The 24,367-nt window shown below is 45.8% G+C and overlaps 1 protein-coding gene across 1 annotated transcript in view; it reads right to left on the reverse strand.

The window, feature by feature from the left end:
* PSME3 (proteasome activator subunit 3) overlaps positions 1-4,891 on the reverse strand; it is a 65,706-nt gene extending 60,815 nt beyond the window's left edge. Inside the window, exon 1 of the mRNA XM_077459514.1 lies at positions 4,765-4,891. Within this exon, the coding sequence (XP_077315640.1) occupies positions 4,765-4,806 (42 nt within the window). The 5' untranslated portion in view covers positions 4,807-4,891. The remainder of the gene's footprint in view (positions 1-4,764) is intronic.
* Between the last annotated feature and the right edge of the window lie 19,476 nt (positions 4,892-24,367).

Raw genomic sequence — 24,367 nt, forward strand, 5'->3', positions numbered from 1 at the left:
GTTGAGCAACGTCCCGTGTACATGAAGCTTAAGGCTCGGTTCACACCGTACGCGGCACGACTTGCCGCGCCCTCAGCGGCGACTTGCAAAACGACTTCTGTATAGAAGTCAATGCAAGTCGCCGAAAAAGTAGTACAGGAACCTTTTTTCTAAGTCGGAGCGACTCGAGTCGCTCCTATTAGAACGGTTCCGTAGTACAGAACGGGGGCGACGTCGCCTGGACAAGTCACCCCTGTGTGAACCGAGCCTTACTCTCCCGATACCTGTACCAGGGAAAAACAACAACACACCTTTTTTGTGCAAACCTACCCCCCCACTAAGGCTTCATGTACACTGCTGCTGCTAAACAGATGTTTAGGGGCATTTTTATCAACTGCTCCTGAACTCTTATTATATCATTACATGTACACAGGGTCGTTTGTCGTTTCTAGGCAGTTGAGTTTAGAGGCCTTTTTTTGAAGGCAAAAAATAATAAAATTCATTCAGATGCTGAGTTTAGAGGCATTTCAAGCACCAACTCACATTTTGTTTTGACAGGAGTTTCATTTTTGGCAAAAAAATTATATATATATATATATCTCTCTCTCTATCTCTCTCTATCTATATCCCCCCCCAGGCACGGCGAAATGGACATTTTAAACATGGGCTACTATCTGTCAAGTTAAATCATTCAGGAGAGGTTGTAAAAACATCCCCTGTACATTAAGCCTAAAGGGGATCTCCTTATTTAATAACATCTACCATGCCCAAGACCACTACTATTATCAAATGGAAAGAAATGTTAGGGAAAAAACTTTCCCAGATACCAGTTGGAAGAAAGCTCTCGTACTTGTACTTCATCAAGATGTGTAAACCACTGGGAACATTTCCAAAAGGTAGTACACTGTTGGTATCACAATCCGTTCAAACTTCCCAAGTTCTACCGAACCCAAACAGCCCTATGCTGGAGGAAATGAGGAGAATCTGGTACCCTATAGGGCTGCAACTAACTGTTATTTTCATAAATCAGTTAAATGGGCGATCGAATAACCTTAAAAAAAAAAAAAAAAAAAAAAAAAAAAGTGTGGTATGGTGTATAATTTTGTTAATATGTTACATTTTTTTTTTTAAAAAGGCAAATTATTCTTAAATATTTTGATGCAGTGGTAAATATAAATAACCAATTATATGGTTAGGGAGCAAAATATCTAATCCACTCTGAGAATAACAGACAGAAGAGATATACTGTATATACTGTTAGGGTATATACTATTAAAGGGTGAACCTGGTAAATATCAGACCCAGAGATTTTTTTTTTTTTTTTTATTAAAAAAAATTATTTTAAGAACGTTCGTTAGATTTTCTAATCATTAGTGGGGTCAAATTGATGTTAATTTTTAACCACAATGACTGGAAACTTTGGAAATAGAAAACTTCTTGGTCAAAGGAATTTTCAGACAGTTTTCGATCCGTGAGGCCAGCATAAGGCTCAGTTCACACCTATGCAGTTAGCTTTTGATCTGATTCTGCAGAGCTTTTTGCTGTGCGTTTTGATTTTTGCACATGTGATTTTGCTTCGATTTGCATTTTTGCATTTTTTTGGCCAATTTGTTGTTGGGTAGATAAAAAAAAAAAAAAAAAACACAGATGTGAACGTGTCCCATAGTAAACCATGTAAATGAACCATAGTGCGTAACATAATGGGGTTTAAAAAAATAAAATAAAAATAGCCCTTTATAATACAAAAAAATAAAAAATAAAAAGCAAACCACTACTGTAAGGTGCTCATTTTTCACTGTAGAACTGAAAAAGTAATATTTACAGTAACGATTTGCTAAATTGGGCTAACTTTAGCTCATTATGTTACTGGCCGATTAATAGATTACTTTTTTCATAATCTATTCATTTCATAATCGATTAGTTGTCGATCAATTAGTTGTTTCAGCCCTAGTACCCTATATCATATACTATGGTTTAGCATATTGCTGAGAATTCTGGAATAGGATCTTTTCCATATCGTCAGATATATGCGGCCAACACATAGCTCCCAACATAGAGCTAGCCATCCTACACCTGAACATCCATGAATTCCAACCCAATTCCAAGCAGTGATTGTGATTTTCACTGCTAATAAAAGATGTACAATCACAAGGCAATGGAACTCTTCTAATCCACTCTCCCCTAGTGAGGTTATACTCACTGGACAAAGAAATTATTGGCAATCACAACCCTCAACAGCACAGCATTTAGAGGCAAGTGGGAGCTCTAGTTAAACCCTAAGTGCACAATTAAATGAACATGTTTATACTATGGCAACTGGCTGTCCTACCTCTTCCTTGACTAGGCAAGTTTACCTTGCCCATTCACAGGTTAATTTACCCTCTGTATATGTACACTGGTATTGAAAGTTACACCCTTATATGGATTTATGTACCTATTGATACTTTACTAGCCTGTTTCAAGTTTAATTACACCAGCTCAGTTTTTCAATAAACGTGACCCTATACCAGGGTCGGCCATCTTGCTACCCTCCCCAAGACACAGTTCTGCTCCCAAGGAGGTGTCCGGGATGGGGAGCAACATGCCTAACATAAGACTAGTACTGTTAATTATTATTATACGTTCTAGTGTATGCAGAGTATAGCACTGCAGTTTGTCTGTACCCTTTATGAAAAAAAATATAATTAAAAACCAACTATTGGAGGAAAAAAATAAATAAAAAAAGTCTGCTCTGCATTTTGAGGCTGACTTTTTTTGAATCTCTGGCAGCCTCTTTTTAGAACATTGAAAAATTGTTTAGAGGGGGGAAACCCCACACATTACACCACTGCTGGAAAGTGTGTGATGACCTTCAAAAGTATTGTGGAAATTTGGGCGAACCATATTGCTTCAGGATGACTGTTGTAGTGAGCTAAATAACTTAAAAAGGCAATCCTCATTCATCTCAATTATCCTTTAATGCGATTTCTGTAAAAGTAACAATTGCTAAATAAAAATAAAATAAAAAAAAATAAATAAAAAAAATGTATCCCTGTCCCTTTAAATAGTCTTACCAGTGGGTGGAACTAGAAAGAAACACACAATATATATATATATATATATATATATATATATATATATATATATATATATATATATATATATATATATATATATATATATATATATATACACACACACACACTTCTTATTAGCACTTATCCAAAATAAAGTTTAGATAAACTGACCCTTTAAAAGCTACCTGTTCAGCATATAACATAAAAGGACCCCGACTCCAGACAGGACCATGCATGACAGGTATCAGTGCACTTGTAAGCTACATGATTATTCCAGGTGAGTGACTCACTAAGCAGAACAGGAAGGGAGCAGAAATTTGTGTACTTACACAAAGCCTGGTACTGTGTCTGAGCACAGCCCTCATTTCCCCTCTGCCCTGTGTTCATACTGCTGACCAGTGTATGGTACAGAGGGATCACACTAATCAAACAAACTGAACTCTGGGGGTCAAAAGTGTTTAGGCATAGATTGTCTACCAGAGTTAAAGAACAATTGGATAGTGCCAAGTCCTCCTTGTGGAATACTGAAAGTGATTTAAAAAGTATTTAACAATTATAAAAGTTGATAGATATATCGAGCTCTAAAACAGCAATTGCATGTTATTAAAAATTGAGGGGGATGTTTTGCACAGATGCAGCTATACCTTTCATATGGATGGTTGCCTTTGAAGCAATAACATCTGCAGCTTTGTTGCCACCTTTCAGATAATCTGTAACGGCCCCAATCTATGTCTGAGCATGCAACTATTTTACTTTGGAGATTGGTTTCCTTATATGAGCATTTTAAGTTGTTTCAGATCTAGTCGCTTACTTCAGCAATAGGAATTTGTCCATCAATACTGCTGCTACCTGCGGATGTACTAGGGAGGTTTCTCAGGTACATGATATGCTATTGCAACAAGTTTTTTCTTGGGATATAGTGTCCAATTTATGTTTGTTGCAGAGCCATCTGGCCAAAAATAAAGCACTTAGCCTTTTCAGCCTATACTTATATTTGATCTCTAATGGCTTCCAGGATGGGGGGGGGGGACCATGCCCGCAGCTGCCTCAGGCAGACATCCCCGAGGCAGAGGGGGGGGGGGCCATGCCCGCAGCTGCCTTAGGCAGACACCCCAAAGGCAGAGGGGGGGGGGGGGCATGCCCTCAGCTGCCTCAGGCAGACATACCAGAGGCAGAGGGGGTGCATGCCCGCAGCTGCCTCAGGCAGACATCCCAGAGGCAGAGGGGGGGGGGTGCATGCCCGCAGCTGCCACAGGCAGACATCCCAGAGGCAGAGGGGGGGGGGGCATGCCCGCAGCTGCCTCAGGCAGATTGATGACATATTACCCAAGTCACCGAAGCTCAAGTACAGCTTTTTTTATTGGCGGAGATTTTCCTGGATACTTCTATTGTTACTGAATATTGGGACATGCAAGCTTGTTAGGTGAGATTGTCACTTTATGTTTGTCTTGAATAAAGCACATGATTTTCCAGACAGCACACAAGGCTTCCATAGTGACCCAGACTAGGAATGGCTACAAACCGCCCAGCACAAATCCCTCCACAGGGAAAGAAGAAGCACTGAGCTCACTTTACACCTCGGCACAGGCCAGGCTGTGTCATCATGAAAGGAGATACGGGCACCCCTACGGATAGCAGGGCCCCAGCCACCCACAAAGGGCCCCAACACAAAACTGCTGACACAGGTCCGGTGTTAGCGGTCCCGGAGAGGCGTCACCCCGCCGCTCACCTTCTTCTTCAGTTCCTGATCCACTTTCAGCAAGGAGGACATGATGTACAGCTCACAAACCTCCTTCTCTCTCACCAGCTCGTGCGCCTCAGCTCCGGAAGTGACGTCTCTTCTAGCGCGCTGTCTACTGAGTTGATTGAAAGAAGGCGGGTTCAGCCAAAGGCCAATGACATTGCGGAACCGCATTCTGTACGGCCAATAAGACGCAAGGATGAGAGCCATTGGCTACTTGTTTACTTCCTCTTTGTCACTGATGATCCCATGTGTTCCCCTGTCAGCGGCCACACGTTTGGTAGCAGCTGCTCTTCATAGCCGGTGATTGTAGCTGCCATAGAAGAAACATCCCTGATATAGAAGAATTGTCCTTGATGTATAATGTGTTTATAAATACTGCAGTGCCACCAGTAGGGTGGCCACGTTTCCAAACTGCCATTCAGGGACACCCGCTTCCCAAAAATAGATGGGGGGGGGGGGGGTGTAGTCTCAGGGTTGACTGGGAAGTCGGCAGTGGGTGATTTAGCAGGCAAATTGCTGGTGTTAATACTTAGATTGCCCCGACACCATGCTTGATATGGTGTCAGGAAAATCAAATAGTATTTCTGTTACTACATTGTAATATATAATGAAATAATTCAATTAACCATAATGGAGAATCACTGGGAAATCTGAGCTTGTCACTTGCCACCAGATGCAGCGTGCCACCATCGCCTACCACTACATGCAGCGTGTCATCTGCAGCCTGCCACCAGATGCTGTATGCCACTTTCCAACCATAGCTTGCCACCAGATGCAGTGTGCCACTTGCCACCCGTAGCCTTCCACCAGATGCAGTGTGCCACTGTTGCCTGCCACTAGATGCAGCTTGTCATTTGCCATCTGCAGCCTGCCACCAGATGCAGTGTGCCACTTGCCACTCGTAGCCTGCCACCAGACGCAGTGTCACTTCCTACCCGCAGCCTGTCACCAGATGCAGTGTGCCACTTTCCACGCATTGCCTGCCATCAGATGCAGTGTTCCACTTGCCACCCATAGCCTGCCACCAAATGCATAAGCCACTTGCCACCCGTAGCCTGCCACCAGATGCAGTGTGCCACTCGCCACCCATAGCCTGCCACCAAATGCATAAGCCACTTGCCATCCACAGCCTGCCAGTAATCCATCACTTTTGGGGGGTCTCATCCCCAAAAAGTGAAGGACTAAAAGTCCCAGCATGAACAGCTGATATCTAAGGATATATCCTCCTCCCTCCTTCAGAGGGTGTCTTTTCATCTGTCACTGTGTCATCTGTCCTCTCCTCTGCTGCCAGCTTAGTCATCATCTGCCGTCCATCATGAGGCACTGCAGTCAGTGCCTCATGATGTTCTATCCATCTGCATGCTGCCGGAAGAAGATTGAGGAGGAGGTGGGTGGAGCTAAGCACTAGGCGCGGATGAAGAGGAAGTTAAATCTTTCTTCGCTCTGACCCAGCCCCCAGCGGGCCTTGGCCTCGCTCTCTCTGTTGGCGTCACTAGTTGCTAGATGCTAGGTGGCAGGTGGCTAGCAACCAGTTCAGGCAGTGAGCCAGTGGCTGGGGAATTAGAGTGGAAAAAGGTAAAATGGGTCTCGGCTGACCAGGAGTCCACCAGGACAAGTGACAGCAGTGATGCAGCTGCCTCTTTAGGGTGCACAGATTGGCCCAGGGGGCAATTCCAGGACACTGTATTGTCCCAGAATGAAGGTGCACACGACCCAGGACAGACCTGCCAAATGCGGGACTGTCCCAGGCAATCCGGGATACGTGGTCACCCTAGCTACCAGTAATGATGAGCCGATCACCCCCCGGTTCGGTTCGCACCAGAACCTGCGAACAGACCTAAACTTCGTGTGAACTTTAGAACCCTATTAAAGTCTATGGGACTCAAACTTTCAAAATCAAAAGTGCTAATTTTAAAAGCTAATATGCAAGTTATTGTCATAAAAAGTGTTTGGGGACCTGGGTCCTGCCCCAGGGGACATGTATCAATGCAAAAAAAAGTTCTAGGGTGCTCTGCCCTAGCTAGCAGTAACATTTCCCCCAACATCATTATATCCTCCACCACTGTGTCTTAAATTAGATCTATGAGAATTTTTTTATTTAAATTTTGATTAAGGGAGAGTTAGAACCCCTGTCAGTTATTCTTGCCATCTGTGTCCCATTGGGGAAGTATCCCTTTACTTCCTGTCCTATAGCCAAAACAGGAAGTGAGAGGAACTCCCTCTAAAATGAAGGAATCCCTGGTTGTCACCAGAATTAGTGTCCCCATTGGAAGATGTATCTTATGTTACTATTCTGGGGACATGGGGGATTTTCATTTACTTTCACTGATAATAGTAAACAGGACTAGTGATGGATGAACTTCCGACGGGACGTTTCGCGAACGCGGCCAAAAGTTTGCGAACTGCAAAGTTTGCAGTGGGCCCCATTAACTTTAATGGCAGGCGAACCTTAAAAACCTACAGGTCATATTTTCAGTCACAAATTACTTACTAGATGTGCACACATAGTCCCACCACATGGACACCAACATAACAAAAGTATTAAGTGAATCTGGGATCGACAACGACAAGCATTCTTTTTTTATCTGTGAAATTTTGACAATTCAGGAGCGCATGAAGGCCATGGAGGAGAGGAAAGGTCAGGGCAGGCTATGAAGATGGTGCAGGAGATGATCATCCGAACTGTGATAGAGAGCACTCACACCAGCACAGTGATAGAGAGCACTGACACCAGCACCGAGATAGAGAGCACTGATACCACACTAGCAACGTGATAGAGAGCACTGAGACCACACCAGCACCGTGATAGAGAGCACTGACACCAGCACCATGATAGAGAGCACTGACACCAGCACCGTGATAGAGAGCACTGACACCAGCACCGAGATAGAGAGCACTGACACCAGCACTGAGATAGAGAGCACTGACACCACACCAGCACCGTGATAGAGAGCACTGACACCAGCACCGAGTTAGAGAGCACTGACACCACACCAGCACTGTGATAGAGAGCACTGAGACCACACCAGCACTGAGATAGAGAGCACTGACACCACACCAGCACTGTGATAGAGAGCACTGACACCAGCACCAAGATAGAGAGCACTGACACCAGCACCGAGTTAGAGAGCACTGACACTACACCAGCACCCTGATAGCACTGAGACCACACCAGCACCGAGATAGAGAGCACTGACACCACACCAGCACCATGATAGAGAGCACTGACACCAGCACTGAGATAGAGAGCACTGAGACCACACCAGCACCGTGATAGAGATCTCTGACACCAGCACCGAGTTAGAGAGCACTGACACCACACCAGCACCGTGATAGAGAGCACTGAGACCAAACCCGCACCGAGATAGAGAGCACGGACACCACACCAGCACCGTGATAGAGTGCACTGACACCAGCACCGTGAAAGAGAGCACTGACACCAGCACCGTGATAGAGAGCACTGACACCAGCACCGTGATAGAGAGCACTGACACCAGCACCGTGATAGAGAGCACTGACACCAGCACCATGATAGAGAGCACTGACACCAGCACCAAGATAGAGAGCACTGAGACCACACCAGCACCGAGAGCACTGACACCACACCAGCACCGAGATAGAGAGAGAGTACTGACACCAGCACCGAGATAGAGAGCACTGACAGCAGCACTGATACCAGCAACTCGCTGCGGGACCCAAAAATATGACACCGCTCAACCTCTTCAAACAGGAGGGTATGGGCATATAGTACGGTGTGCTTTTTTTGTACAAGGAAGTGAGCCAAAGGTAGAAAAAAGGTCCGTGTGCTCGATTAAATAAATCGTTTATAGAGTTATGCATATACATGGTCTACTGGTCACATGTGTTGAATTCCTCTGAGATCTATGCCTCATTAATTTTTATAAATGTCAGGTAGTCAACACTGTCGTGAGCTAGGCGAGTGCGCTTATCGGTCACGATCCCCCCTGCTGCGCTGAACGTCCTTTCGGACAGGACACTGGACGAGGGGCAAGCCAACAGTTTCATTGCAAATTGGGCAAGCTCTGGCCAGAGGTCAAGCCTGCCCACCCAGTAGTCCAGGGGTTCATCACTCCTCAGAGCGTCCACATCGGCCATTAACCCGATGTAGTCGGACACCTGTCGGTCTAGGCGTTCTCTGATGCTGGATCCAGATGACACCTGTCTATGGGTCGGCTGAAAGAATGACCTCATATCAGAAGTCACCAACACATCTTCAAACCGCCTTCTTCTTGCAGGCACTGTTGGATTGGTACCCGCAACTCTTTCTCTGGGAGTGGGAATTCCTCCTCTGCCAGCGCATGCAAAAGCAGAATGCAGCAGTTGTCGAAGCAAGGTCTGTAAGTGCTCCATTCTGACAGCCCTCTGTGACGGTGGTAACATTTCCGCCATGTTTTTGTACTGGGGGTCTAAGTACGTTGCCACCCAGTACTGGTCTTTGACCCTTATTTTTATACGGGGGTCCCTGTTAAAACACTGGAGCATGAAGGCCCCCATTTGCACTAAACTGGAAGCAGTGTGGTGGCCTGGCTCCTGCTCATCATCCAGGATAATGTCGTCCTCCTCGTTCTCCTCTCCCCATCCACACACAACAACAGGGATCCCAGAAAGGTTTAAAGCATGCTCTTCTTGCTCCTCCTCATCCGCCCTGGCACCATCTTCCTCTGATTCCTTTTCAGACTCCTGTTGTTGATTTGTCTCAGAAAGAGTAGCCCCCCTGGGAATTCATCCAGCATTGCGACTTCCTCATCTTCCTGCTCCTGCTCCTCCACGGCTTGATCAATGACACGACGCAATGCACGCTCCATAAAGAAGGCATAAGGTACCATGTCACTGATGGCGCCATGGTTGCGACTGACCAGTTTGGTGATCTCATCAAATGGCCGCAGAAGTCTGCATGCGTCACATATGAGCAGCCACTGGCGCAGTGAAAAAAAACCAAGCTCCCAGAACCTGTTCTGCCGGAGAGTTCGTACAGGTAGTCGTTAATTGCACGTTTCTGCTGGAGCAGCCTATCAAGCATATAGAAGGTTGAGTTCCATCGCGTCGGGCAGGCGCAAATAAGACGTCTGACCGGCAGATTGTGTCGCCGCTGAATGTCAGCAAGGCGAGCCATGGCCGTGTAAGATCTTCTGAAATGGGGCGAGATTTTCCTTGCCGCAAGATGTCCTGGACCCCAGGGTATTGGACAACGAATCACTGCACGACCAAGTTTAAGACGTGTGCCATGCACGGGCCGTGCGTAATTTTGCCCTGTTTCAATGCGCTAAGCAGATTGGCACCATTGTCACACACCACTTTACCAACTGTCAAATTGAGCGGTGTTAGCCACTGATCTGCCTGTAAACGCAAAGCTGAAAGGAGTGCAGGGCCAGTGTGGCTCTTGGCTTCCAGGCACAACAGACGCAGCACAGCATGGCAACGTCTCACCTGGCATGTCGAATAGGTTCTGGGGAGCTTGGGCAGCGCAGCGGAAGAGACGCTAGCAGCGGAAAAGGAGGAGTCAACCGAGGAGGAGAGGGAGGAGGATGGAGGAGGAGAAGAAGAGCCAGGCCTGCATGCAATCCGTGGCGGTAAAACCATATCTACACGGGTGCCACAGGTTACATGCTTGACGGCCGTCAGAAGGTTTACCCAGTGGGCAGTAAAAGTGATATACCTTCCCTGCCCGTGTTTGCTAGACCACGTGTCTGTGGTCAGATGTATCTTGGCACAGACACTGTGTGCCAGAGATACATTCACTTGCCGCTGAACATGGCCATATAGCGCTGGTATTCCCTTCTGTGAGAAATACTTCCTTCCTGGGACCTTCCATTGTGGTGTTCCAATGGCCACAAATTTTCGAAAGGCCTCTGAGTCCACCAGTTTATATGGCAGTCGTTGGCAGGCTATCAGTTCTGACAAGCCAGCTGTCAACCGTTGGGCAAAAGGGTTATCCGGCGTCATCATTTTTTTACGCTCGAACATTTGGCCTACGGAAGCCTGTCTTTTTCCAGAAAAACGTGAGGATGGCATGATGGAAGGTGGAGTGGAGGACAATTGTGAGGAGAGAGGAGAAGGAGAAGTAGAAGACGAGGCTGGACGGTGAGAGCCTGGAGTGTGGCTTTGTGGGTTCCGTTGCTCCCACTGGGCTCGGTGATGGCAGCTCATGTGCTTTCTTAAGGCGGTCGTCCCTAGGTGAGTGTTGGGCTTACCGCGACTTATGCGTTGACTGCAAAGATTGCAGATGGCAACACTATTGTCAGCAGCGGACACGTTAAAAAAAGCCCACACTGCGGAGCCATGTGCCGGCGTCCTGGGAGCGCCAGATGTGACCGTACATGGTTGATGTCTCGCTCCTGATACATTAGCAGTCTGCTTTGTCCCTCCTGTGCAATCTAAGTTCCGCCTGCTTCTCCTCCCTATCTGCTGGTTCATATCGCCTTCTGAACTCCCCTCCTCTTCCTCTCTTGTGGGCACCAACGTGACATCACTAGACACGTCATCATCAACGTCACCTTCCCCACCGCTATAATTAGAGATCTTGGAGTAGGCAGCAACAGCTGGGACCAACCTCCTCCTTGGGCTGATCTGGGTACTGTCGTCAGACTGCTGAGTGGCGGTTGCTGCTACCTCCTCTTCCTGATTCAATGCCAAGAGTGGCTGCGTATCGGCAATGTCATGTGATGGATCGGAAAATAATTCCTGTGACTCAAGCGGAAGGTATATGGTGGTGGTGGTGTTGGTTGTAGTGTCTTTGGGGGTGCACACAGCAGAGAATGAAGAGGGTGCAGATCGAGAGGATGAGGAGGGTGCAGAAGAGTAAGGCTGAGTGAGCCACTCAACCAAGTCTGGTGCGTCCTTTGACGTAATCGCACGCACCTTCTGCAATTTGCCACTTTGGCTTAAGTCTGTTTCTCCTGCCCTACCCCTACCACCCCTGCGGAAGGGCCTGCCTCTTCCTCTGCCTGTCATTTTTTAAATGACCCTGTGATAAAAGTCTCTCGAGAAGTGCAGTATGTATGTGGAAGAAGGTATATAACACCACGCTTCAATCTGTCGTTTTTGGAGGCCACTGGTCTATCACACCAGTTATAATACTTTTTTTTTATTGCGTTTGTCACTCTTTGTAGTATCGCTGCAGAACCACTCAGCAGTCACAATGCTGCACAGTGGAAATGCACTATACTATGCTTTCTATATGTGCAAGTATTTTATATGTATATTACACACCTATATACTGCACACCAAATAGTACACCTATACCAGTCCTTAAAAAGACCTTTGTGGACCTAGTAGCTAGTGATTTGCAGACTGTTCCTCAGTCCCTACACTGATAAAAGACAGCTGCAGAATTGGTCAGCAGTCAAGTATAATATTCTTTCTATATTTGAAAGAAAGTAGATTATACGTGTACAACCCTATATACTGTACACTTATACCAGTCCTTAACCACTTCAATACAGGGCATTTATACACCTTCCTTACCAGACCAATTTTTAGCTTTCAGCGCTCTCACACTTTGAATGCCAGTTACTCAGTCATGCAACACTGTATCCAAACAAATGTTTTATCATTTTTTTCCTACAAATAGAGCTCTCTTTTGGTGGTATTTAATCACCACTGGGTTTTTTATTTTTTGCGACATAAGTGAACAAAGAGCGAAAATTTGGGGAAAAAAACACTTTTTTTTCGTTTCTATGATAAAATTTTGCAAATAAGTCATTTTTGTTCATAAATTTGGGCCAAAATTAATACGGCTACATCTCTTTGGTAAAATTAAACCAAATTTGTGGATATTATTTAGTCTCTTTGAAAGTTATAGAGTCTACAAGCTATGGTGCAAATCATTGAAAATTGATCACATCTGATCACACCTGATGTACTGATGGCCTATTTCATTTCTTGAGGCTCTGAAATGTCAGGAAAGTACAAATACCCCCAAAATGACCCCTTTTCTGAAAAGTAGATAGTCCAAGGTATTTTGTAAGCATGGTGAGTTTTTTGGAGTTGTAATTTTTTCCCACAATTCTTGGGAGAAATAATTTTTTTTTTATTTATTTTTTTTTTTTTACAAAATTGTCATAATAACAAGTTATTTCTCATACACAGCATTTCTTCCAAAAGTGGGACTTTTACACAGGCTGGCCACACAGAGAGGTCCAACATGCAGGAAGCACCGTAAGGGGTTCTAGGAGCATAAATGACACCTCTAATTTCCTAACAACCTATTACATTTGTGAAGGCCTCAAAGCACCAGGACAGTAGAATTACCCACAAAATTACCCCATTTTGGAAAGCAGACACCCCAACGTATATTCTATGAGGCACAGTGAGTCTTTTGAACAGTTATTTTTTTTCCACAGGTCTTCGGAAAACGTGGAAAGAAAATGAAAACTTTTTTTTTTTTTTTACACAAAGTGGTCAGTTTGTAAGATATTTCTAACTCAAAGCATGTACATAGCAAAAATTACACCCCAAAATACATTCTGCTACTCATCTTGAGTATGGCGGTACCACATGTGTGTGACTTTTACACAGCGTGTCCACATACAGAGGCCCAACATGCAAGGAGCGCCGTCGGGTGTTCTAGGAGCATAAATGACACCTCTAATTTCCTAACGACCTATTACATTTGTGAAGGCCCTGGAGCACCAGGACAATGGAATTACTCACAAAATGACCCCATTTTGGAAAACAAACACCCCAAAATATATTCTATGAAGCATTATGAGTCTTTTGAACGGTTAATTTTTTTACACAAGTCTTCAGAAAACGTGGAAAGAAAATTAAAATCTTCTTTTTTTTTTACACAAAGTTGTCTATTTATAAGATATTTCTAACACATAGCATGTATATAGCAAAAATGACACCCCAAAACACATTCTGCTACTCCTCTTGAGTATTGTGATACCGCATGTGTGAGACTTTTACACAGCCTGGCCATATACAGAGGTCCAACATGGAAGTGGTACCTTCAGGCATTCTAGGAACATAAATTACACATCTCATTTCGTTCCTACCTATCACAATTTTGAAGGTCCTGGAGCACCAGGACAATGCAATTACACACAAAATTACCCCATTTTGGAAAGCAAACACCTCAACGTGTATTCTATGAGGCATGGGCTGCAAATAGGTACTCTGGTACTCCGACGGGCTGGTGACAGGTTCTCCGTTACTCTGACAGGCTAGTGACAGGTATCCGTTACTCCAATGGGCTGGTAACAGGTACTCCGTTACTCCGACTGGCTGGTGACAGGTACCCCGTTACTCCGACGGGCAGGTGACATATACTCGGGTACTCAGATGAACTGTGACAGGTACTCAGATAGACTGTGACAGGTACTCAGATGAACTATGACAGGTACTCAGGTACTCAGATGGGCTGTGACAAGTACTCAGGTACTCAGATGGGCTATGACAGGTACTCAGGTACTCGGGTACTCAGATGGACTGTGACAGGTACTTAGATAGACTGTGACAGGTACTCAGGTACTCGGGTACTCAAATGGGTTGTGAGAGGTACTCGGGTACTCAGATGGGCTGTGACAGGTACTCAAATGGGCTGTGACAGGTACTCGGGTACTCAGATGGGCTGGTACTAGGGGACTCAGATGGGCTGAGACAGGTACTCAGATTGGCTGGGACAGGTACTCAGATGGGCTGGGACAAGTACTCAGGTATTCAGGTACTCAGATGGACTGTGACAGGTACTCAGATGGGCTGGGACAGGTACTCAGGTACTAGGGTACTCAGATGGACTGTGACAGGTACTCAGATGGACTTTGACAGGTACTCGGGTACTTAGATGGGCTGTGACAGGTACTCAGGTACTCATATGGGCTGGGACAGGTACTCAGGTACTCAGATGGGCTGGGACAGGTATTCGGGTACTCAGATGGGCTGGGACAGGAACTCAGGTACTCAGATGGGCTGTGACAGGTACTGAGGTACTCAGATGGGCTGACAGGTACTCGGGTAATCAGATGGACTGGTAGGTACTCGGGTAATCAGATGGCTGGGACAGGTACTCGGGTACTCAGATGGGCTGACAGGTACTCGGGTACTCAGATGGGCTGGGACAGGTACTCAGGTACTCAGATGGGCTGACAGCTACTTAGGTACTCGGGTACTCGGATGGGCTGGGACAGGTACTCTGGTACTTGGATGGGCTGGGACAGGTACTCGGGTACTCAGATGGGCTGGGACAGGTACTCGGGTACTCAGATGGGCTGGGACAGGTACTTGGGTACTCTGATGGGCTGACAGATACTCGGGTACTCAAATGGGCTGACAGGTACTCGGGTACTCAGATGGGCTGTGATGGGTGATGACAGGTACTTTGATGGGTGGTGACAGGTCCTCTTTATGGGGGGGGGGGTAATCAGTGTGATTGGTGTGTACACTATAGGCGGTAACAAGATGTTACCGCAATCTCCTCCTCACACACGATCGGTGTGTGAGGAGGAGAACCCGGTAACATCTCGTTACCGCGGTTTGTTTACATTGTGATTGGACACAGCCGGTCACGTGGTAAAGAGACAATTTCATTGGCTCTTTACTGCGATTGGGGTTGGGCTGTGTCAAGGTGACAAGCCGCATACCCGATCGGCGCTCTGCACTGGCCTCTAACAGCAGAGTACATGTGACCGGCTGTGATTGGACACGGCCGATCACATGTATGGGAGGGGGGTGGATGGGGAGGAAAATCCCACAGATCGGGGATGGGTTGTGTCCGAGGGACACAGCTCATCCACGATCGCCGCAGGAGCGGCGAAATACAGAGGCCGTCATATGACGTCCACCCAGGATGGGAGATCCCATCTGTGGCCGTCATTTGACTATGGCCCGGTATTGAAGTGATTAAAAGGACCTTTGTGGACCTAGTAGCTAGTGATTTGCAGACTGTCCCTCAGTCCCTACACTGACAAAAGACAGCTGCAGAATTGGGCAGCAATCACCAGCACGCTATATACTGTACACCTATACCAGTCCTTAAAAGGAACTTTGTGGACCCAATAGTAATAGCTAGTGATTAAACTGACTGTCCCTGCTCCACACAGCGTCCTGTCCCTACACTGACAAAAGACAGCTGCAGAATCAGTCATCAGTGCACTCAGCAATCACCAGCACAGCAGTGCACCAGAACCCTATATACTGTACACCTATACCAGTCCTTAAAAGGACTTTTGTGGACCTAATAGCTAGTGATTTTTGTCACTACAGTCTCTCCCTGCTCCACACAGTAAATGGCCGCCAGATCAGGTCTATTTATAAGGTAGGGGGAATGTCCAATTGTCCATGTGCTGAAATGTCTCAATTGGCTGTCCTGTACCCCATGATGGATGTGTCAACATGGGTCAAAGTTCTTTCACAACGTAAACGCATATGTCCGCCGGGCGAACAGCGCCAGAAGTCCGCCGGTTTGGCGAATCGCGAACGCGCAAAATTAGCCGCGAACCGACCGCCGGGCGAACCGCAAGGCCATCTCTAAACAGGACAAATAGCAATGGGGAATCTCATTTAACAGGGGCACAGACAGCAATAAAAACTGACAGGTATTCTAATCCCTCTCCACTCTATCCAAAACAAAAAAGGAAAAAAAAAGGTTTGCCTTCAGTTATACTTTAAATAAAAAGTTCCAAATGTGTAACTTTTCCACTACACCACTGGGTGTAGTGGAAAAAAAATATTATTGATTATTGACAAAAAGAAAACGGACAATCATTCGTCCAATAATCTCATCGCGTGTACCAGGCATTAGGGCCAGTTCACACAGGTATGAGTGCGGAAAACACGAGTTCTGCGTGCGTTTCTTGCACTGCATTCAAAACGCACTGCAGTTGTGATCTGACGTGGGTGTCAGTGTTAATTTAATAGAGAAAATACCTGTGCTCAAATCCCAATAGCTTGTACACAGTATCTCACAATATCTCACTCTGTGGAACAGAGAGATATATTGTAACTACACGCGATTGTTCCCTAGTGTCGGGCTGACACTCAAGAAATGTGAATGTATTTTAACTGTTTTAAACTTTAAAGTAAAACTTTAAAAAAAAAAAATTTACGATATGGAGATTTCTCTTCTTTCTTCCCCACAATTATCCGTTTTTTTAACATGGGAGAGTGACTCTGGTGAGTCATTTTAGGACTTTATTGATGAAGAAGCACATCAGATATTTGAACAAATGAATTTTCGGATCACATTTTTTCGTTACAGATTGAAATTTGGTTGCACACACGCATTTGGACATTTTTTTGTTTTTTGCCTTAGACTTTTGTAATTTGGTACACTTATTTCATATTTTTTTTGTTTTGAATATATTTACATATGCACTTTTTGCCAGCACTGATTAGCAGTTAGTTGCAGCTATCAGATTTCCTTTGCAAAGGAATCTTTGTATTATAAATTGTGGTAACACATATATAGATCGACACACACAGTACATTGGCACTTGCACTTTATGCTTTTATAGACATATATAATATATATGTAGCACTGACCCCCAAAGGAGTTGCTGGTTTTTATTGGGCTTACCGTTACCTCACCTGCTTGGTGTGTCCATCGTAGGGGTCCCATTGTAAAGTGAATTAAAGAATGTTAGCCCCGACACGTAGTCCTTTTTTCCCAAAAATGTATTTGAGATAAACATAAAGTTTTGCAATAGAGGGTTAAGGGGAGTTCAGGTACCTTGTAATTGCGGGTTAAAGGTATTTCCTTGATCCAGAGCACAAACAACTTCCACAGGTTGGATCTAGCAATCACCGGATAGGCCTTTCTCACTGACCTAGCAGCCGGTGAGATGCTCCAACAAAGTCTCTGCCACAGACTTGTCAATTTAAATGAAATCATTGTGCAATCCTCTGCCACAGGAAAGCACAACCAGCAACTTATTGAGAAATTAAAGAGTTGTCACACAGTGCCAGTTTCCTTCAGCCGATACGGCGATACTGTGTGGTAGGTGACCTGGGATGCATCCTCCAACTGAGTCTCCAGGCTCTTCCAGAGATACCAGCCTTGTTGCTCAGTCCTCTCCTGAAAAAGTCCTCCCCTGGATCCTCCAGTCACTTGGTTTCTTCCCGCAGGCAAGACAGCACAGGACCACACCTGGATCGATAGGCCCCAAGACTTTTGGGCCTACCCTTCAGTTACAAAGCCTTGGGTCATTCGGCCCCAATACACAGAAACAGGCAGCACACACCCCAGGCCAGGAGGGCCATGAGCTCAGGATAACAAACCCCGGAAAAGAGACCCCTTAAAATGGCATCAGTACCTTAAGTACCCCCACCCAGAATGCACAGCAGGTGAACCATTGCCACTGGGCTATTTCCGAGTAAAAGGGGTATTCAATGCATTCAGCCTGTTGCATTTCCAACATTTATCGGTGGTGACAGCGACACTCACGGCCAAGTGGAAACTAGCACAACCCAGCTGAACTGGTACAGAAACCAGAACTTTGAAATAATTAGTCTGAGCCAAACTGCAACTCCAGACAAAATTACATTTACAAAAACAATAGCCTCTGCTCATTAGGAGCAGGGCGATTCATATATATATATATATATATATATATATATATATATATATTACTGTTCTGGCACTTGTAATTTACCATTATGTATATATATTTAATAGAGAGAGAATATTAATAGGAAGGTGCAGGTATACAGTATCTCACAAAAGTGAGTACACCCCTCCACATTTCTGTAAATATTTTATTATATCTTTTCATGTGATAACACTGAAGAAATTACACTTTGCTACAATGTAAAGTAGTCAGTGTACAGCTTGTAAAACAGTGTCAATTTGCTGTCTCCTCAAAATAACTCAACACACAGCCACCAATGTCTAAACCACTGGCAACAAAAATTAGTTCACCCCTAAGTGAAAATGTCCAAATTGGGCTCAATTTGCCATTTTCCCTCCACTGTGTCATGTGACTCGTTAGTATTACAAGGTCTCAGGTGTGCTTGGGAAGCAGGTGTGTTAAATTTGGTGTTTTTGCTCTCACTCTCTCATACTGGTCACTGGAAGCTCAACATGGCACCTCATGGCAAAGAACTCTCTGAGGATCTGAAAAAAAAGAATTGTTGCTCTACATAAAGATGGCCTAGGCCAGTGGTTCTCAATCGGGGTTCCTAGGCTTCCACGGGAGGTCCCCAGGGGATCTGCGGCGATCTGACAGTCAGTTGCAGGCAGCTGAGAGAAGGATCGCAGACACAGACAGAGATAGGCAGGGAAGTGGTTGGCACCCTATTGGCTGTAGCGCGCGGTTCCCCCTCGGCCCCTCCTCCTTCTCCCCTCCTGTCCTTCCCATGTGCTTGTAAGTGACATCATCTGGAGTGGACAGGATAGGAGGAGGAGGGGCCGAGGGGGAACAGCGCGCCACTGGAGAAGATATGAACCAAGCGCTGAAGCCAGCAGAAGCAAGTACTGAAGTGTGCCCCACTGTGTCCTCCCAAAATGTGCCCATGAGTCTGTCCCCTACCCTATGTAATGTGCCATGTCCCCTGTCCCATGTAATGTCCTGTCATGTGCTCTGCCCCATGTAGTGTCCACTGTCCCATGTAATGTCCTGTCATGTGCTCTGCCCCATGTAATGTCCCCCATCCCATGCAATGTGCCCTGCCCCATGTAATGTGCACTGTGCCATGTAATGTGCCCTGTCATGTGCTCTGCCCCATGTAATGTCCCCTGTCATGTCCCCTGTCCCATGTAATGTGCCCTGTCCCATGTAATGTGCGCTGTCATGTGCTCTGCACCATGTAATGTCCCCTGTCATGTGCCCTGTCCCCTGTCATGCCCCCTGTCCCATGTCATGTCCCCTGTAATGTCCCATGTAATATCCCCTGCCCCATGTAATGTCCCCTGTCCTGTCCCCTGTCCCATGTAATGTGCCCCATCCCATGTAATGTGCACTGTCATGTGCACTGCCCCATGTAATGTCCCCTGTCATGTGCCCTGTCCCATGTCATGTCCCCTACCCCATGTCATGTCCCCTGCCCCATGTAATGTCCTCTGTCATGTGCCCTGTCCCATGTAATGTGGCCCGTCCCATGTAATGTGCACTGTCATGTGCTCTGCCCCATGTAATGTCCACTGTCATGTCCCCTGTCCCATGTCATGTCCACTGTCATGTCCCCTGTCCCATGTCATGTGCCCTGTCCCATGTCATGTGCCCTGTCTCATGTAATGTCCCTTGTCGTGTGCCCTGTCCCATGTAATGTCCCTTGTCATATGCCCTGTCCCATGTAATGTCCCTTGTCATGTGCCCTGCCACAAGTAATGTCCCCTGACATGTGCTCTGCCTCATGTAATGTTCACTGTCATGTCCCCTGTCCCATGTCATGTGCCCTGTCCCATGTAATGTCCTCTGTCATGTGTCCTGTCCCATGTATTGCCCCTTGTCATGTGCCCTGCCCCAAGTAAAGTCCCCTGTTATGTGCTCTATCCCATGTAATGTGCTCTGCCTCATGTAATGTCCCCTGTCCCATGTAATGTCCCCTGTAATGTGCTCTGCCCCATGTAATGTCCCCTGTCCCATGCTCTGCCCCATGTCATCTGAATGGATCAGCTCTGCAGGAAAAGAAAGCACAAGTTTCACATTAAATAGGTAAAATCTAATATTTATTCTTTTATTTAATGCTATTTCTACAAATAATTTTTTGTTATCAACAGCTCGCTGATCATACCAATGTTTCGTGAGCTGTAGATGTGAACATTTCAGGGTTTCCTCAAGATCTCAAACTTTTTGCCAGGGGTTCCTCCAAGGTAAAACAGTTGAGAAACACTGGCCTAGGCTATAAGAAGATTGCCAAGATGCTGAAACTGAGCTGCAGCACAGTGGCCAAGACCATACAGTGGTTTAACAAAACAGGTTCCACTCAAAACAGGCCTCACCATGGTCAACCAAAGAATTTGAGTGCACGTGCTCAGCATCATATCTAGAGGTTGTCTTTTGGAAATAGACGTATGAGTGCTGCCAGCATTGCTGTAGAGGTTGAAGGGGTCAGCCTGTCAGTGCTTAGACCATATGCCCACACTGCACCAAATTGGTCTGCATGGCTGTCGAAGGAAGACTCTTCTAAAGATGATGCACAAGAAAGCCCGAAAACAGTTTGCTGAAGACAAGCAGACTAAAGGCATGGATTACTGGCACCATGTCCTGTGGTCTGATGAGACCAAGATAAACTTATTTGGTTCAGATGGTGTCAAGTGTGTGTGGGGGCAACCAGGTGAGGAGTACAAAGACAAGTGTGTCTTGCCTACAGTCAAGCATGATGGTGGGAGTGTCATGGTCTGGGGCTGCATGAGTGCTTCCGGCACTGGGGAGCTACAGTTCATTGAGAGGACTATGAATGCCAACATGTACTGTCACATACTGAAGCAGAGCATGATCCCCTCACTTTGGAGACTGGGTCGCAGGGCAGTATTCCAATATGATAACGACCCCGAACACACCTCCAAGGTGACCACTGCCTTACTAAAGAAGCTGAGGGTAAAGGTGATGGACTGACCAAGCATGTCTCCAGACCTAAACCCTATTGAGCATATGTGGGGCATCCTCAAATGGAAGGTGAAAGAGCGCAAGGCTTCTAATATCCACCATCTTCGTGATGTCATCATGGAGGAGTGGAAGAGGACTCCAGAGGCAAACCGTGAAGCTCTTGTGAACTCCATGCCCAAGAGGGTTACATAGTTACATAAATAGTTACATTGTTGGTGAGGTTCAATAAAAAGACACAAGTCCATCAAGTACAACCTGTGTGTGTGCTTTTATGTCAGTATTACATTGTATATCCTTGTATGTTGTGGTCATTCAGGTGTCTATCTAATAGTTTTTTGAAATTGTAGATGCTCCCCGCTAAAACCACTGCTTGTGGAAGAGAATTCCACATCCTTACCGCTCTTACAGTAAAGAGCCCTCTACGCAGTTTAAGGTTAAACCGATTATCTTGTAGAGTGGGAGAATTATCGTTTTATCTCTGGAGTTAATTCCCTTTTTTAATGCATGTCAATATTCTGTTGGCTTTGCTTGCAGCAGCCTGGCATTGCATGCCATTGCTGGGCCTGTCTTCTACTAGGACCCCCAGGTCCTTTTCCATCCTAGATTCCCCCCAGAGGTTCTACCTCTAGTGGGTAGATTGCATTCATATTTTTGCTACCCAAATGCATTATTTTACATTTTTCTACATTACCTCATTTGCATAGGGCTAAGGCAGTGGCGGAAAATAATGGTGGCCACACAAAATATTGACACTTTGAGCCCAATTTGGACATTTTCACTTTTGTTGCCAGCGGTTTAGACATAAATCACTGTGTGTTGAGTTATTTTGAGGGGACAGAAAATTTACATATATATATATATATATATATATATATATATATATATATATATATATATATATACTATACACTCACTACTTTAAACTGTAGCAAAGTATCATTTCTTCAGTGTTGTCACATGAAAAGATATAATAAAATATTTACAAAAATGTGAGGGGTGTACTCATTTTTGTGAGATACTGTATTTAAATCATCAGGTGCTAAAGGGGTGTGACCACATATTAACACTACAAACTCTGGATGGGCCCTCTGCACACTGCTACACCCTTTCCAGCAAGCTATGCAATGAAAAACAGGGATTTTTAGTTCACACATATTGAAATACATTTTTAAGCTGGCCAAATGCGTCAAAGTAATCCCTCTATGGCCTGTCCCACTCTGCTCTGCCATTGCAAATACTATGGTGGACACCATGCCAACACAGGGCATACAAACACAAGATAGGGGAGAGCTACTAGGTTCAGATCTGGTCACTGTCCTGAGGTACAACAGAGACAGTTTAAACATGTATTGTAATATATGTGAACTAAAGATCCCTGTTTTTCATTGCATAGTTTGCTGGAAAGAGTGTATAGCAGTGTGCAAAGGGTCCAGCCTGAATTTGCAATGTTACCGTATATACTCGAGTATAAGCCGAGATTTTCAGCCTCTTTTTTGAGGCTGAAAGTGCCCCCCTCGGCTTATACTCGAGTCATCGCTGTCTGCCCGCTCGATCAGCGTGTCGAGCAGACAGACAGCGGCCATTCTATTCAAAAGCCGCGCCTCCGGCTCCGCCTTCGCCTGTGATAGGCGGAACACTGAATTTCCCAGCAGCCTGTGTTCCGCCTATCACGGACATCGTATCATCCTCGTACTACGGACGAGGATGATACGACGTCTGTGATAGGCGGAACACAGGCTGCTGGGAAATTCAGTGTTCCGCCTATCACAGGCGAAGGCGGCGGCGCAGCTTTTGAACTTTACAATGGCCGCCGACGAAGAGGGCACGGGACGGAGGCAAGGGAAGGCACGGCACGGGACGGGACGGGACGGCGGCGGCAAGGCACGGCACGACACGGGACGGATGCAAGGAGGCAAGTCACGGCACGGGACGGAGGCAAGGAGGCAAGGCACGGGACGGAGGCTCGGGACAAAGGTAGGCTGGACACACACACACACACACACACACACACACACACACACACACACACACACACACACACACACACACGGATGGAGACACACACAGGGATGGATGGATGGATGGATGGAGACACACACACACACAGGGATGGATGGATGGATGGATGGAGACACACACACACAGGGATGGATGGATGGATGGATGGAGACACACACACACAGGGATGGATGGATGGATGGACACACACACACACAGGGATGGATGGACGGACACACAGGGATGGACGGACACACAGGGATGGACGGACACACAGGGATGGACGGACACACAGGGATGGACGGACACACACACAGGGATGGACAGGCATGTCTCACCCTCGGCTTATACACGAGTCAATAAGTTTGCCAGTTTTTTTGGGGGTAAATTGGGGGCCTCGGCTTATATTCGGGTCGGCCTATACTCGAGTATATACGGTAACTTAATGACACCACAAAAATTCAATTGATTGCATTGCCCTCAGGTGGCAATCAAACACCTCTGGTATAAATGTGTCACATCCTATATAATCTATAAATGCTGCATTTGGGAATAATAGACATTGTAGGCACGTATAAAAATAATAACAAATTTTAATAGTTTACACAAACTGCATACATATATAACACATAGTTACATAGTAGGTGAGGTCACAAAAAGACACAAGTCCATCAAGTCCAACCTATGTGTGTGATTATATGTCAGTAATACATTGTATATCCCTGTATGTTGTGGCCGTTCAGGTGCTTATCTAATAGTTTCTTGAAACGATTGATGCCCCCGCTGAGACCACCGCCTGTGGAAGGGAATTCCACATCCTTGCCGCTCTTACAGTAAAGAACCCTCTACGTAGTTTAAGGTTAAACCTCTTTTCTTCTAATTTTAATGAGTGGCCACGTGCCTTGTTAAACTCCCTTCCGTGAAAAAGTTTTATCCCTTGGGGTCACCAGTATGGTATTTGTAAGGCAGACACATTGATTAAAAAAAGATATGGGACACAGTGTTTTTTCCTGGAGGACATACTTGAGTCATATACTTCCTGTGGGGCAATACTAAGAAAATGCACACAATGAGGTGTATGT

The sequence above is a fragment of the Lithobates pipiens genome, unplaced genomic scaffold (assembly GCF_037356315.1).
Source record: "Lithobates pipiens isolate NorthernLeopardFrog02 unplaced genomic scaffold, aLitPip1_a1.2 Scaffold_28, whole genome shotgun sequence".
Taxonomy (NCBI): Eukaryota; Metazoa; Chordata; class Amphibia; order Anura; family Ranidae; genus Lithobates; species Lithobates pipiens.